General features: G+C 40.8%; 1 protein-coding gene across 5 annotated transcripts in view; it reads left to right on the plus strand.

Annotated features, from left to right (window-relative positions):
• RNF149 (ring finger protein 149) overlaps positions 1 to 14,969 on the plus strand; it is a 90,737-nt gene that overhangs the window by 21,315 nt on the left and 54,453 nt on the right. For all 5 annotated transcript variants that reach the window (XM_066377204.1, XM_066377205.1, XM_066377207.1 and 2 more), the window contains exon 2: positions 14,715 to 14,965. In XM_066377204.1, coding sequence (XP_066233301.1) covers positions 14,715 to 14,965 — 251 coding nt within the window. The remainder of the gene's footprint in view (positions 1 to 14,714; positions 14,966 to 14,969) is intronic.

The following is a 14,969-nucleotide window of genomic DNA, read 5'->3' on the forward strand; positions in this document are numbered from 1 at the left end:
TGAACTATCCTTGAGGTGGGATGAATCCCACTTGATCATGATGTATTACTTTTTAAATGTGTTGTATTCGATTTGCTAGTATTTTGTTTAGGATTTTAGAATCTGTATTCATTAGAGATATTGGTCTGTAGTTTTCTTTTTTTGTGCTGTCCTTGCCCGGTTTTGGTATGAGGGTTATGTTGGCCTCATAAAATGTGTTTGGAAGTATTGCTTCTTCTTCAATTTTTTGGAAGACTTTGAGTAGAATAGGAACCAAGTCTTCTTTGAATGTTTGATAGAATGCACTAGTATAACCATCTGGACCTGGACTTTTATTTTTGGGGAGGTTTTTAGTAGTTTTTCTTATTTCTTCCCTACTAATTGTTCTGTTTAGGCTTTCTGCTTCTTCTTGACTCAGTCTAGGAATATTGTATTGTTCTAAGAATTTATCCATTTTTTCTAGATTGTTGAATTTAGTGGCATAAAGTTTTTCATAGTATTCTACAGTAATTTTTTGTATATCTATGATATCCGTGGTAATCTCTCCTCTTTCATTTTGGATTTTGTTTATATGAGTCCTTCTCTTTTTTCTTCTGTAAGTCTTGCCAACGGTTTGTCAATTTTGTTGATCTTTTCAAAGAACCTGCTCCTTGTTCTATTAATTTTTTCTATAGTATTTCTGTTCTCTATTTCATTTTTTCTGCTCTGATGTTTATTATCTCCTTTCTTTGGCTGGTTTTGGGTTGTCTTTGTACTTCTTTTTCCAGTTCCTTAAGGTGTGAAGTTAAGTGGTTCACTTGGGTGCTCTCTGTTTGTTCACATAGGCCTGAACTGATATGTTGTATTGTCATTTTCATTTGTCTGTATATATCTTTTGATCTCTGCGCTTATTTCTTCTTTGACCCATTCATTTTTTAAATGTTGTTTAGTTTCCACATTTTTGTGGGTTGTTTTTCCTCTTTTTTTGCAGTTGAATTCTAGTTTCAAGGCTTTATGATCAGAAAATATGCTTGGTACAAGTTTGATTTCTCTGAATTTGCTGATGTTATTTTTGTGGCCCAACATATGATAATTGTTGAGAATGATCCATGTACATTGGAGTAAAATGTAGACTGTCACTTTGGGATGAAATGTTCTGTAGATGTCTAACATACCCAGGTGCTCTAGTGTTTTGTTTAAGGTCAGTATATCTTTATTGATTCTCTGTTTGGATGACCAATCTAGAGCCTTCAGCGGTGAACTGAGGACTCCAAGTATGATTGTATTTTTGTCAGTTTTTGTTTTAAGGTCAATAAGTAGCTGTCTTATATATTTTGGTGCTCCTTGGTTTGGTGCATATATATTAAGAATTGTGATGTCTTCTTGATTTGGCGTCCCTTTAATCATTATGAAATGACCATCTTTGTCTCTGAGTACTTTTGCTGTCTTGTAGTCAGGATTATCCGATATCAGTATTGCTACGCCTGCTTTTTTTTGAATGTTATTTGCTTGGAGTATTGTTTTCCAGCCTTTCACTTTGAATTTGTTTTTATCCTTGTTGCTTAGATGAGTTTCTTGTAGGCAGCATACAGTTGGACTTTCTTTTTTAATCCATTCTACTACTGTGCCTTTTTATTGGTGAGTTTAATCCGTTTACATTTAGTGTAATTATTGACACTTGTGGGTTCCCTATTGCTATTTTATACATTGCTTTCTGTTAGTTTTGTGTCTTGTTTGATTCTTCTCTTTTGTTTTTCTATCCTTTGTTTTTGTTTGTTTGTATTCCATACTTCTTTCGTCTGTTGCTATGTTTTTTAAGTCATGTACTTCTGTGGTGGTTTTTTCAAGGGTGGTTACCATTAAGTAATGAAAAGGGTTCCCACCCTGTTCATCATAGTGCGCTGTCTTGTGAGTCCTTCTGCACTCCATCTTCCCTTGCTACTGTTAATCTCCATCCTCTCCCCCCTTTTTTTGTTTTTGTTGTGACACTTAAAATTTGGTTTTATTGTGTTCTTTGTGGAGCTTTTACTTGTGGTTTTGTTTTGTTTTGTTCTTTGGATCTGGTTGGAAAACCCCCTTTAGTATTTCCTGGAGTGGGGGTTTTCTGATGATAAATTCCCTCATCTTTTCTGTATTTGTGAATGTTTTTATTTCTCCTTCGTACTTGATGAATAACTTTGATGGGTATAGTATTCTTGGCCGAAAGTTCCTCTCTTTCAGGACTTTAAATATTGGAATCCACTCTCTTCTAGCTTGTAGAGTTTCTGTTGAGAAATCCGATGATAATTTAATGGGCCTTCCTTTATATGTTGTATTCTTTTCCCTGGCTGCCTTGAGAATTTTTTGTCATTGGTTTGTTCCAATTTCATTATGATGTGCCTTGGAGTAGGTTTGTTTTAGTTAAGAAAACTCGGAGTTGTGTTTGCTTCTTGAATTTGAGGCTTTAGTTCTTTCCACAGGCTTGGGAAGTTCTCATCTATTATTTGTTTGAATATGTTCTCCATTCCATTTTCTCTCTCTTCTCCCTCTTATATACCTATTATTCTTTTTTTTTTTTTTTTTTTTTTTGTATTTTTCTGAAGCTAGAAACGGGAGATACAGACAGACTCCCACATGCGCCCGACCGGGATCCACCCGGCACGCCCACCAGGGGGCGACGCTCTGCCCACCAGGGGGCGATGCTCTGCCCCTCCGGGGCGTCGCTCTGTTGCAACCAGAGCCACTCTAGCAGCTGGGGCAGAGGCCAAGGAGCCATCCCTAGCGCTCGGGCCAACTTTGCTCCAATGGAGCCTCGCTGCGGGAGGGGAAGAGAGAGACAGAGAGGAAGGAGAGGGGGAGGGGTGGAGAAGCAGATGGGCGCCTCTTCTGTGTGCCCTGGCCGAGAATCAAACCCGGGACTTCTGCACGCCAGACCGACGCTCTACCACTGAGCCAACTGTCCAGGGCCCCTATTATTCTTATGTTAGTCTTTTTGATGTAGTCAGACAATTCCTGTAGGGCTTTCTCATTTTTTTAAATTTTTGAGTCTTCTTCTCTCTGTTGTGTCTCAAGTTGCTTGTCTTCTATGTCACTAATCCTACCTTTTATCTGGCCTGTTCTGTTAGCTAAGCTTGTTACCTCGTTTTTCAGTTTTTGAATTGAGTTTTTCATTTGTTTGATTTGTTTTTATAGTTTCAATTTCCTTGGTAATATATTCTTTGCGTTCATTGAGTTGTTTTCTGAGCTCCCTAAATTGCCTTTCTGTGTTTTCTTGTATATCTCTGAGTATTTTTAGGATTTCTACTTTAAATTCTATGTCATTTAGCTCCAAGGTTTCCAATATATTAAATTTTTTTCTTCTTAGATTTTTCCTCATCTCTCTGTGCTACTTCTCTGTCTTTTGTATCCATGATATTTGATTTCCTTTTTTTAATGGTATCTGAGGGTGGTTATGTTGATAGTACTAATGAGAATTAATAAAGAATAAAAAGTTAATAAATAAGTAAATAAATAAAAATTAAAAAAATTATTTCCCCCTCCTTTTTTTTTTATTCTGTTTTCCTCTTCTCTCCTCTCCCCTTCTTCTTGAGAAAATCTGGTGGTGAACTGTGAATTATATTGTGCTAAATAGAACAAAAACTACCTATAATGGAGGACCTGAGTTGGGGAGAAGTTATAAAGGGTCAGAAAAAGGTGTTATGGACCCAGAAAATGCAAAAAATGAAAAAATTTTGGTCAAGAGTAAAATGATTTGCTTTTAGGTGATGGTTGACTAAGAGCTATAATGAGGGGAATAAGAGGGAAACAGGAGAAAGGGAAAGAAATTAAAAAATTTCTATTGCATTTAGTGGAGCAAAAGCTAGATAAAATGGAGATCCAGGGTTGGGAGCACTGCTAGTGAGTTACAAAAGCAAAGTTAAAAAACCCCCAAAGTGCCACAAAGAAAAATTTGAGTCCCAAATAAAATAATTTGTTCATGATTGAGGATTGAATGAGAGGAAAAGTAAAGGAGAAAAGAAGACACTAATATAGAGGGAGAAAAAAAGAGTAAAACCCAAAAAGAAGAAAAAAGAACAAAAGAAGAGAGAAAGAGTTAAGGATTTTGGAGTGCAACCCTCTTAGAGGGAAAGTAAGAAGAAAGAAAAGATAATGGGAGATGTAACACTTATGGGTATTGTAGTTCAAGGAGAGGAGAGAGGAAGACCAGCAGAGAATTAAATGACCAAATTGGAAGAGGAAGAAAATAATCAAGACAAGAAGGTAAGAAACAAACGAAAAAATAAAATAAAATGGGATAGGTTATAAAGTCTGTGTATTATTCTTGATTTTGAGAGGTTATCTTCTTGTTTTTTCTTTTCTTTCCCTCTTTCTGGTTGGTGACTCTGTACCCTGGGTTCTGTCCCTGTGGCACACTTAGGTAGAGGTTTGTAGTTGATAAGTCTATGGCAATGTTATATATTGGGCTTCAGTCTCATTGGCAGTCAAGGCTCATTAGCATTTGCAGGCTCTGCCAATGAGAGAGTCCATGTTCCCGGAGCCTCTCTCCTAGTCTTTTCTTCCTGTATTAGCAGCCTGATGATCCAGCTATGGGATCGCTACTGCCTCTGCCTGAGAGCTTGTCAGTTAGTGTCGCATAGGTCAGTTGGGAGGCGAGCAGACTGTGGGTTAAGCTAATCCTTCACGGGTTTGTTAGCTTGTATCACTGGGTGAGGCACCCCACCCGTCCGGAGAAGTTTGAGTGTAGGGAATCTTGCTTTCGCGTGCCACTCTTCAGGTCGGAGGGGTGACACTGAGACTCGGTCACAGCCCATGCAAAGGCCTTTGACTCTGCCCCTCTGTCCGGGAACATGGGTGCCCTCTCCTGGGGGAATCTCTTTCCCACTATCCTGCTCCCCGACCAGGATATTGGGCCGGCTGCCTCTCACCCTGGGTGAGGTGACCTGCCCACCCGGAGAAGTTCGAGTGTAGGGAATTTCGCTCCTGCTCACTCCCCATGTGCCGCTTTTCAGTGCACAGGGGCGACCCGAGTCTCCGGTTTCGGCCCACACAAAGGCCTCTGACTCTGCCTCTCTGTCCGGTAACATGGGCGCCCACTCCCGGGGATCTAGGAGGAATCTCTCACACACTATCTGCGCTCGCCGACCAGGAGATCGGGCCGATGGCTGCCCCACTTGCCTTTCTTTGTCTGGGTTTGGCGCGAACGTTAGCTTGTGTTGACTGGGTTGCCACAGCACTGTTTTTCCTCGGCTTGGATGTCCATGCCACAGCCTGGTTCAGACGTTTGTGCCGCAGCCTGGTTCTATTCACACCCTATGCTCACCTCAGTTCCTATACTCTCAGTTCCAAGTGAAAGCAGCCCTTATTTAGGTTAGTGAGGAAGGCGGAGTGTTTCTTCCTGTGTCTTATTTCCTTCGGGGTTGATTTAGTCAATTTTTTGCTTGATCATACCTTCGCGTTTAGTGTGGAACTTCTGGAGGCTCCAAGGATAGATTTTTCTGTCTCTGGTTGAAGATCTTGTTGAATTTTTGGGGAGATTTATCAGTATTGCTCCTTACGGTGCCATTTCTCTGGCGTCACTCCGGCTCCTATTTTCAGTTCACATTTCTTTTCAGATCGCATATATCTTTTGCCTTTTACTGACTGGTTCTTTTTTTTTTATGTTTTCTAGTTCTGTTTTTGTTTCCCATCTTTGTTGAAGTTCTAAGTTCATCTACTCTTCTAAGTTCATTGAGCATCCTTTTAACCAGTGTTTTAAACTCTGGATCTGGTAGATTGCTTGTCTCCATTTTGTTTAGTTCTCTTTTGGAGTTTTGTTCTGTTTCTTCATTTGAGACATGTTTCTTTGTCTCCTCATTTAGGCTCCTCCCTGTGTTTGTATTAGGTAGAGCTGCTGTGTCTCCTGGGCTTGGTTAAGTGGTCTAATGTAGTAGGTGTTCTATGAGTCCCAGTGGCACAGCCTCCCCAATCACTCAAGCTGGACACTTCAGTTGTTCTCCTTGTATTGGCTGTGTACACACTCCTATTACAGTGGAGCCTTGATTGCTTTTGGTACATCAGTGGGAGGTATTTACCCCCCAGGCTAATCAGCTACAAGGGCTGGTTGTGACTACCGTGGAGGATCAGTTGTGCAAGGGCCCACTCCACAGAGCAGGACTTACTTCAGTGGAGCTCTGGTGCCTACTGAGTTCACCCCTGAAATGTGTTGTTTGTGGAGGTGGTTGAGTGGTACTTCAATGTGGTCTGAAGCTATCCACTGGGTATACTGGCTCTGGGTTTTTCCTGGAGGTGCAGACCAAGGTCAGCCACCACCTGAATTCTACCTGTGCCACCCAGTGTAAGCTACAAAGCAGTCTGCATGTGGCTACTTGAACTCAGCTTAGAGGTGCCCAGGCAAGGCCGAGATGTGAACCAAGGTTGGCTGCCCTAGTGCTGGGCCTGGGGCCACTTAGCAAGAGGTACAGAGTACACAGAGGCGAAATGCTGCTTGTTTGAGAGATTTTAGGAAAGTCTGATGTATGAGCCAAGACATGCTGTTCTTATGGAAAAGCCACTGGAAAGAGCTTGGGTCAGCTGTCAAGTTTGGTGGGGTGGGGGGTTGTCTCAGGGAATCATTGGGGTGAATAGTGTAAGCCAGGTTGACGGAGACTCCGGTATGGTTTCCACCTGCCAGCTCTGGGGCGTGAGGAGCTCAGAAAAGGAATAGTGGCCTCTGCCAACACTTTTGTCTAGGAGAAAGCTGCCTCCCCAGCTCTTCCTCTGATGCCAGACACTTCAGTTTTTGCCTGTATGTCCCTGGCTCCTTGCAAGCTGCTGCCCCAGTGCAGGAACTCAGAGTGAATGAGTGAGAGTAAGTCCATGCCTGAGCCCCTTACGAGGAACACCTGTGACTTGGCTACAATCCCCACTGGTTTTACACCCAAAGTTATGGAGACTTCTCTTCCTGGCACTCGAACCCTGGATTGGAGACCTGGTGTAGGGCTGGGACACCTCTCTTATCAAGGGGGATCTCCACAGCCAGTATGTCCTTCCCCGTTTTATCTGCCATACATGGGTGTGGGACCAGCTCATTCTGTGTCTCTACCCTTTCTACCAGTCTTAATGTGGCTTCTTATATCCTTAGTCGTAGGAGTTCTGTTCAGCTAGATTTTAAGTGGTTCTGAATGATGGTTGTTTTGCGGTTTAGTTTTAATGTGGTTGTGGGAGGAGGCAAGTACTGCATTTTTCTACACTGCCATCTTGGCCAGAAGCATCAAATAATAAATTCTTGATCTTTAATGCTCACTTCCACAAATGATCTAAAATTTTAGCTTTGAATTTAGAATGTATACTGCTCACAAAAATTAAGAGATATGTCAAGATGAATATGAAGCTATAAAATATCCCTTAATTTTTGTGAGCAGTATACTTAGTGTTATAGGAAGACAAATGGCACCTGACCGTTTCATAGAAGGTGGAATTAACTAGCACAGTTCCCAGGGAGATTGAGTTTTGAAGGACAATGAAGATAATGGAGAAGGTGTTGCTGGGGACGTGTGGTGTGAGGTAGGGGTGCGTGAGCTATAGGACATTCTGGGTGGCAGGATTAGCACTGCAAAAAATGCATTTACAAAAACAGCAAAGATTTCTCAAAGGGATTGTTGAGTAGTATATTCAACAAATACAAAATACTTTTCAGTGAGCCAAATTATTCGAAACATAATGTAAAATTCCAAGAAGAGAATTGGATTTGCTTTTGGGTCCTCTTCACTCTAAACCAACCATAAAATATGTAAAATAGCTTCAAATTTGAGAGACATTTACATTCATATTTAGTGTACTATTTTCCCTGTAAAGGAGTTAATATTCTCCGTATCAAGTCATTTTAACTATAATACTAGAAGATAAGCTAATTTTTCAGATTGCTTCATCCATAAGCCCTTCCATGGGTCATCACTGTGATGCTGGGCTACAAAAACTAATAAATAAAAACAGGTAGCACTTGTACTAGTGAGGGAGAGAGACCTATAAAGAAACTGTAGTAAGTGCATAAAAAGGTATATCTAAGAGGCTCAGAGGGGTAGGTTGAGTTTATGCTGAACTTTCCAGCTTTAACCAGGAAGTCTCCAGGTTGGGGGGAAAAGGTAGAGAGGGTATGGAAGTTAAGTTACTGGGGAAAAGAAAACCTGAACGTTGATGAAATTCTGTTGCTAGAACTTTAAAATGTACTTCTTGCTTTCTAAATTAGTTTTCCAGAACAGAAATCTAATCCACTACTTTAAATATTTCAGTAGTTCCTATCTCCTTTAACAGAATGTTGGAAACTACTTTAAATAATCTCCTTGGGAGGAGAAATGGTACACTAGACTCAAAGGTCTAGAATTTTGAAGTTATTGACCACAATCAGATTTATTTGTTTATTCATTTGTTTGTTTTTGACAAGGTGATAGGAAGAACACAAATTTGAAAGGGAATGGGAATACATCCAATTTTATTTTTAGCATGTAAGAGTTGTATGGATAATTTGATTTGCCAAAGAATATTTGTTGATACTTATTATTTGGTGGGTAGCTTTTTGATCAAAGACCTTGTACTAAGTGTCAGACAAAAATAAAGCGAAGTGCCCCACCTGTGGTGGCACAGTGGATAGAGCATAGACCTGGAATGCTGAGGTCGCTGGTTTAAAACCTCAGGCCTGCCTGATCAAGACACATATTAGAAACGACTACAAGTTGATGCTTCCCACTCCTCCCTCCCCTTCTCTCTCTCTCTGCCTCTTTCTCGCTCGCTCCCTCCCTCCCTCCTATCTTATAGTAATGAATAAAATCTTTAAAAAATAAAAAAAAATAAAGCAATGTGCCTCAAGTTCTGTCTGATGGAGATGTGGATAGATTTTTTTGGGGGGGGGGGTGTTGTAAGGTGACTTTTTTTAGTCACCTTGTGATTGCTAACAATGTTAATGCCTAGGGAAGAATAATAGTTCTGAGGGCTTTTTCTCACTTGACCCAAGTCTTTGCATGTCTGTGCCTTCTGTTAAGAAATCTAGCTGTTTGGTTTGAGAATAAGTTGTGACTTGCTCTGTGGGATTGGCAGAGACACATCCAGGGGGAAAAGCAGGGCCAGCACCCCGTGGGGTTGTGTTGGCAGTGACCCCAAGCTAGTGCACTTTTAATCAACCGCCCTGCTTCTTCTTCATCCCCAAAAATGTCCCAGGATAGAATGAGTCTTTATTCTCAGTTAGATTATTTTAAAGTAGTTTCTCGATGCAGTCTTGCTGCTGTAATTACATTACATACAGCAAATGGTTTAGCCTTCATCCTAGGCACAGGATTTTTTTAAGTGATTTTATTTAACTTGCTAAACTAAGATTAATTTCCTAGGTACCATGACATGTGTTTTCAGTTTAGGATATCCTTCTGATGATCAGTGATACCACTAATGATCAGTGTGCTTTAGTTGCCCCACTTCTCCCTGACTTGAGAGTTTAGGTGTTGGAAGAACCTCTCCCATCTCAGTTCATTTTTCACCTCTCATTCATTCATTCATTCATTCAACAAACCTTTACTAAACTCTTATGATGTGAGGATAATAGTATTAATCCTTTCAGTCACTGACCAAACAGGACCAGTCACCATCCCAAATATGTTCTTAGGATGGTTTCACAATTTCCTCTGCTTGGTCACCTTTCCTGTCCTCCAAGCTGTAACTCAAATGCATTTGCCAGGGAACGAGTTCCCCATCACCCCAGACAAAATTATCACCTCGTTTATGCGGGTTTTCACTTCCTTATTAAATAAGTGACAGTTCAACATAGAAAATTTCTCATCTCCAGTTTGTAGCTGAAGAAATATTCTCAGAGAAGGTAGATCTCCTGACCCAGAGAGTGGTAGCAGTGAGATCCAAGCCCAGTCTGTAGCTCTGAAGCCTGTGTCCACCCACCTCCCATGACAATATAGGTGCTGATCCCAGCTTTCCCAGGTGCTATATGACAATGAGCAACTCTTAAGATTTCCAAGCCCTCCTTTGTAAAATGATAGTGTGGCCCTTTCTGCTTCAAATGAGATACAAATGTTCAAGTGCTTCAGAGTTGTTTTTCCCCATTATCACAAGAATGCTATTACTATGAGATGTTGTATCTAGCTATAGGCATGTGCAGTTTTGTTTTCTGTATAAAAGTTTTAAACTGAGACAGATATATGTGGTTCCTTATACTGGTCTTCCTAATTTATTGTAGTATGTTCCTGGGAATTTCCACTAAAGGGTTTATAGCCAGACATATAGCATTGACCTGGAATGCTGAGATCACCATTTTGAAACTCTGGGCTTGCCAGGTCAAGGCACTTACAACAAGCAATCAATGAACAACTAAAGTGAAATAATTATGAGTTGATACTTCTCACTCCACCCTCCTGTCCTCTCTCTGTAAAACCAATAAGTACAATCTTAAAAAAAAAGAAAACATTTTTTAAAAAGGCCTTCCAGTCTGACCAGGTGGTGGCGCAGTGGATAGAGTGTCGGACTGGGGTGCAGAGGACCCAGGTTCGAGACCCCGAGGTCGCCAGCTCGAGCGTGGGCTCATCTGGCTTGACCCAAGCTTGGACCTCACCAGCTTGGACCCAAGGTCGCTGGCTTGAGCAAGGGGTTACTCGGTCTGCTGAAGGCCCACTGTCAAGGCGCATATGAGAAAGCAATCAATGAACAACTAAGTGTCGCAACAAAAAACTGATGATTGATGCTTCTCATCTCTCTCCGTTCCTGTCTGTCTGTCTCTATCTATCCCTCTCTCTGACTCTCTCTCTGTCCCTATAAAAAAATAAAATAAAAAAAAGGCCTTCCAGCTTGTGAAGTGCCATGCAGCAACCAATATTGTAACTATCATAATTGTTTCTATTATATATGTCTTTCTTAGCTACTAGATGTTTATTTTCCTGAAGGCAGGAAATGCCTTAATTCTGTTGTGTCTCCCAGTGATGAGATGGTAGGTTGTGTGAGTGCTGAGACAACTTCAGTTCTTGTAAAGTGATGCTTTCAGGCCCAAGTCATAGGATAGGATAGGCCTCCAGACAGGAGCCAGTTTAGAAGGATGTTCTTCTGGTGTTTCAGTAACGAAATCCTAATGGGTGAGGGCCACAGCGGTATTTGCTACAGATTAAATTTCGCTCTAAGTTAAAATAGTGTTATAATGTGGTTTTAGTGTAATGCCAGAGAACATTATATAAAAAATATTTTTTTTTCAAATTAATTTTTGAATAGTAATATGTGCACATGGTACAGAATTTTTACTATGCCCAACTCCTCCTGCAGAGGCAGTAGGGTCCCCAGTCTCTGGGATTGCCTTCCAGAGGTCATCTATGTTAACATGACCAGGTAGAGCTCTGGTCCACACAGTTTTACATATTTTTTTTTCTCCTCTGTAGCTTAAGTGCCATCAGTATTGATGGAGCTGCTGCCTCAATCTGTATACATATACTGTGATTTATATAACTGTTTTCTTACTGATGGACGTTTAGATTGTGATAGCAGAAACTTAGAAAAAACATTGGCAATCAATATCTTTATAGGTGCTTCACATTTATACATGTATGTGTGTCTGTACAATTAAGTTCTTGGATGTAGAATCACAGGGTCAAAGAAACATGTGCATTTAAAACAATTTTTGATAGTCATTGCCCTCTATGCCAGCTTGTGATAACTGCCCACCCTGCAGTGTGCATGTGTGCAGGTGAGTGCATGTTCACTCCTGTCAGTGTAGTGGATCAAGCATTTTTCTCCCTGCCAGTGTTGCACAGGTAATGTTTTCATGTGTACCACAACTTCTCGTAAATCTAAAATCCATTTGTTAGAGAGAAATTGTGTACAGTTCCTTTTTGAGATCAAAATATTATGGAATTAGATGGTGATGGTTTCACAACCTTTGTAAATGAACTAAAAACCACTGGATACCCTTTAAAAGGGTGAATTTTACAGTATGTGAATTATATCTTGCTAAAGCTACTATTAAAATATAAAACTGGCCCTAGCTGGTGGCTCAGAAGATAAAGTACAACAGTATCATCCCGGTTTCAATTGCCAGTAAGAACACACAGGAGAAGCCACCATCTGCTTCTGCTTCTCTCCCCCTACTGCCTCTTCTCCTCCTACAGCCAGTAGCTCGATTGGTTCAAGCATCAACCCTGGGTGCTGAGGATGGCTCAGTTGGTTCCAGCACGTCAGCCCCAGGCACTAAAAATTGCTTGGTACTCAAGCTTTATCTGCCCCAGACAGGGTTGCCAGGTGGATCCCAGTTGGGGCGCATGTGGGAGTCGGCCTCACTATTTCCCCTCCTCTTACCTAAAAAATAATAATAAATTTTTTTAAAGCTAAAAAATAATTAAAACCCATTTATATTTTCTGCAAATGGATTTCATTTCCTTTGTTAGAATTTCTGTTGTTCCTTTTTGCTTATAGGAAATTTGTTTTTGTTACGTTTCATGTGTTTTTCCCCAGTTGGCCATTTGCTCTTTTTATTCCTTAATTTTGCTCTTTAGCCACATAGAAAAAAATTTTCATTTTTATATGGTTGGTCAAATACTTCTTTTTCTTTTTCAAAGAACTTTGGAGGTGATTTTTCATACTTGGAAAGGTTTTTCTTCAATATTAAATATTTTTAAGTCCCCATGTTTCTTCTAGCTCTTTTATATTTACTTTTTTTTTTTTTTTTTTTCTTTTCATTTTTTCTGAAGCTGGAAACAGGGAGAGACAGTCAGACAGACTCCTGCATGCGCCCGACCGGGATCCACCCGGCACGCCCACCAGGGGCGGTGCTCTGCCCCCCAGGGGGCGATGCTCTGCCCATCCTGGGCGTCGCCATATTGCGACCAGAGCCACTCTAGCGCCTGAGGCAGAGGCCACAGAGCCATGCCCAGCGCCCGGGCCATCTTTGCTCCAATGGAGCCTTGGCTGCGGGAGGGGAAGAGAGAGACAGAGAGGAAAGCGCGGCGGAGGGGTGGAGAAGCAAATGGGCGCTTCTCCTATGTGCCCTGGCCGGGAATCGAACCCGGGTCCTCCGCACGCTAGGCCGACGCTCTACCGCTGAGCCAACTGGCCAGGGTTATATTTACTTTTTAAATATATTTAAATCATTGGTTCTAAGTCTTTAGAATTTATTTTGGCGTAAGTTGTGAAGAAAAGATGATAGCTTTTTTCCCTCAGATAATACCTAGTGGCCCCCACACTACTTTTTAAAAAATAATGTTTTATCCTATGGATTCGAAATTCCACTTTTATGATTTCCTAAAATTCTTTTATGTTTTTGAGTCTAAATTCAGGACTTTTTATTCTGCCCCATTATTGTCATCTTCATATTGCTATCATACCTTTTTTTGTTTTTTAATTTAATTGTATTGATATTAGTGAAAAGAGAGGAAGGAAGGGGAGAGAGAAAGACAGAAACATCAATCTGTTCTAATGGGTCCTGAACGGGGATCAAACCAGCAACTTCTGTGCTTTGGATTGATGTTTTAACCAGCTGAGCTAGCCGGCCAGGGCTACACTGTCTTAACTACTTCAAATATAAAGGCTAGTCAGGGTTTTGCTGTTTAAAAGATTTTCCTGATCATTCTTGATCACTTTTCCCTTTTCCCTACATGAACTTCAGAAGTGGTATTTATAGGGTTTTAAAATCCTACTGAGCCTTGGTCAGTTGGCTCAGTGGATAGATCCTCTGCCTGGCATGTAGATGTCCCAGGTTTGATCCCCCGTCAGGGCACACATGAGAAACGACCATCTGCTTCTCTTCCCCCCCCCCCTTCCCCTTCTCTCTCTCTTCTCCTCCTGCAGCCAGTGGCTTGATTGGTTCAAGCTTCAGCCCCAGACACTGAGGATAGCTCAGTTGGTCCTAGCATTGGCCCCAGAAGGGGGTTGCTGGGTGGATCCCAGTCAGGGTGCTTGTGAGAGTCTATCTCCCTTCCTCTCACGTAAAAAAAGTAAAAATCCTATTGACATTTTATGGTTGTTGAATTACCTTATAGAAATATTCATGAAATTGATTATTTCACTCAGCTGTTTCTCTTATTTTTTTTGTCTTACATCGCCTCATGCCTTTAGAGCAATGTTAAATAACAGTGATCATAGTAGAAGTTCTCAGATTGCCTCCCTGAGAATAATGCACAGGGATTAGGTAGTAATTAATAGTCATAAGTGAAATCGGGCTGTAGGGTTCTTTTACTTGTTTTTTTTTTATTATACCATTTGGTTTTATTATCTTAGAAACCATTTTAAAACATTATTTTTAAAAATCTTCTGTGGAACAACTTAAATGTCATTAGTATTGCTCATCCTTAAAAGATTTGGTGGTAGAATTCACTTGTGAAACTGAGTGAGGTTTTTACTTTGGGGGGGAGGTAGGTAGTTCTTAGAGATTTATTCTACTTCTCATGTGATCAGCCTTTTTTCTCTTTTGGGACCAGTTTTGGTAACTTAAGTTTTCCTTAAAAATTAGTTTTCAGCCTGACCTGTGGTGGTGCAGTGGATAAAGCGTCGACCTGGAAATGCTGAGGTCGCCGGTTCAAAACCCTGGGCTTGCCTGGTCAAGGCACATGTGGGAGTTGATGCTTCCAGCTCCTCCCCCCCCCCCTTCTCTCTCTCTGTTTCTCTCTCTCCCTCTCTCTCTCCTCTCTAAAAATGAATAAATAAAATTTAAAAAAAAATTAGTTTTCAGATATATGTGCATAGATGAACCATAGTACTCTTATGTTTCTCCTAACTTTCTCTATATTCTATTTTGTGTTCTTTATGTTGATCTCTTTGTTCTTTCTTAACAGGAACAGGAAATATCGTAGTCATTATGGTTAGCTACCCAAAAGGAAAAGAAGTTTTGGATCTTGTGCAAAAAGAAATTCAAGTCAAAATGACCATAGGGGTTGGCACCCGTCATGTACAGGAGTTCATCAGTGGTCACTCTGTGGTGTTTGTGGCTGTCGCCTTCATCACTATGATGATCATCTCATTAGCATGGCTAATATTTTACTATATACAACGTTTTCTGTATACTGGCTCCCAGTTTGGAATTCAGGTAA

The sequence above is a fragment of the Saccopteryx leptura genome, chromosome 3 (assembly GCF_036850995.1).
Source record: "Saccopteryx leptura isolate mSacLep1 chromosome 3, mSacLep1_pri_phased_curated, whole genome shotgun sequence".
NCBI classification, from domain to species: Eukaryota; Metazoa; Chordata; class Mammalia; order Chiroptera; family Emballonuridae; genus Saccopteryx; species Saccopteryx leptura.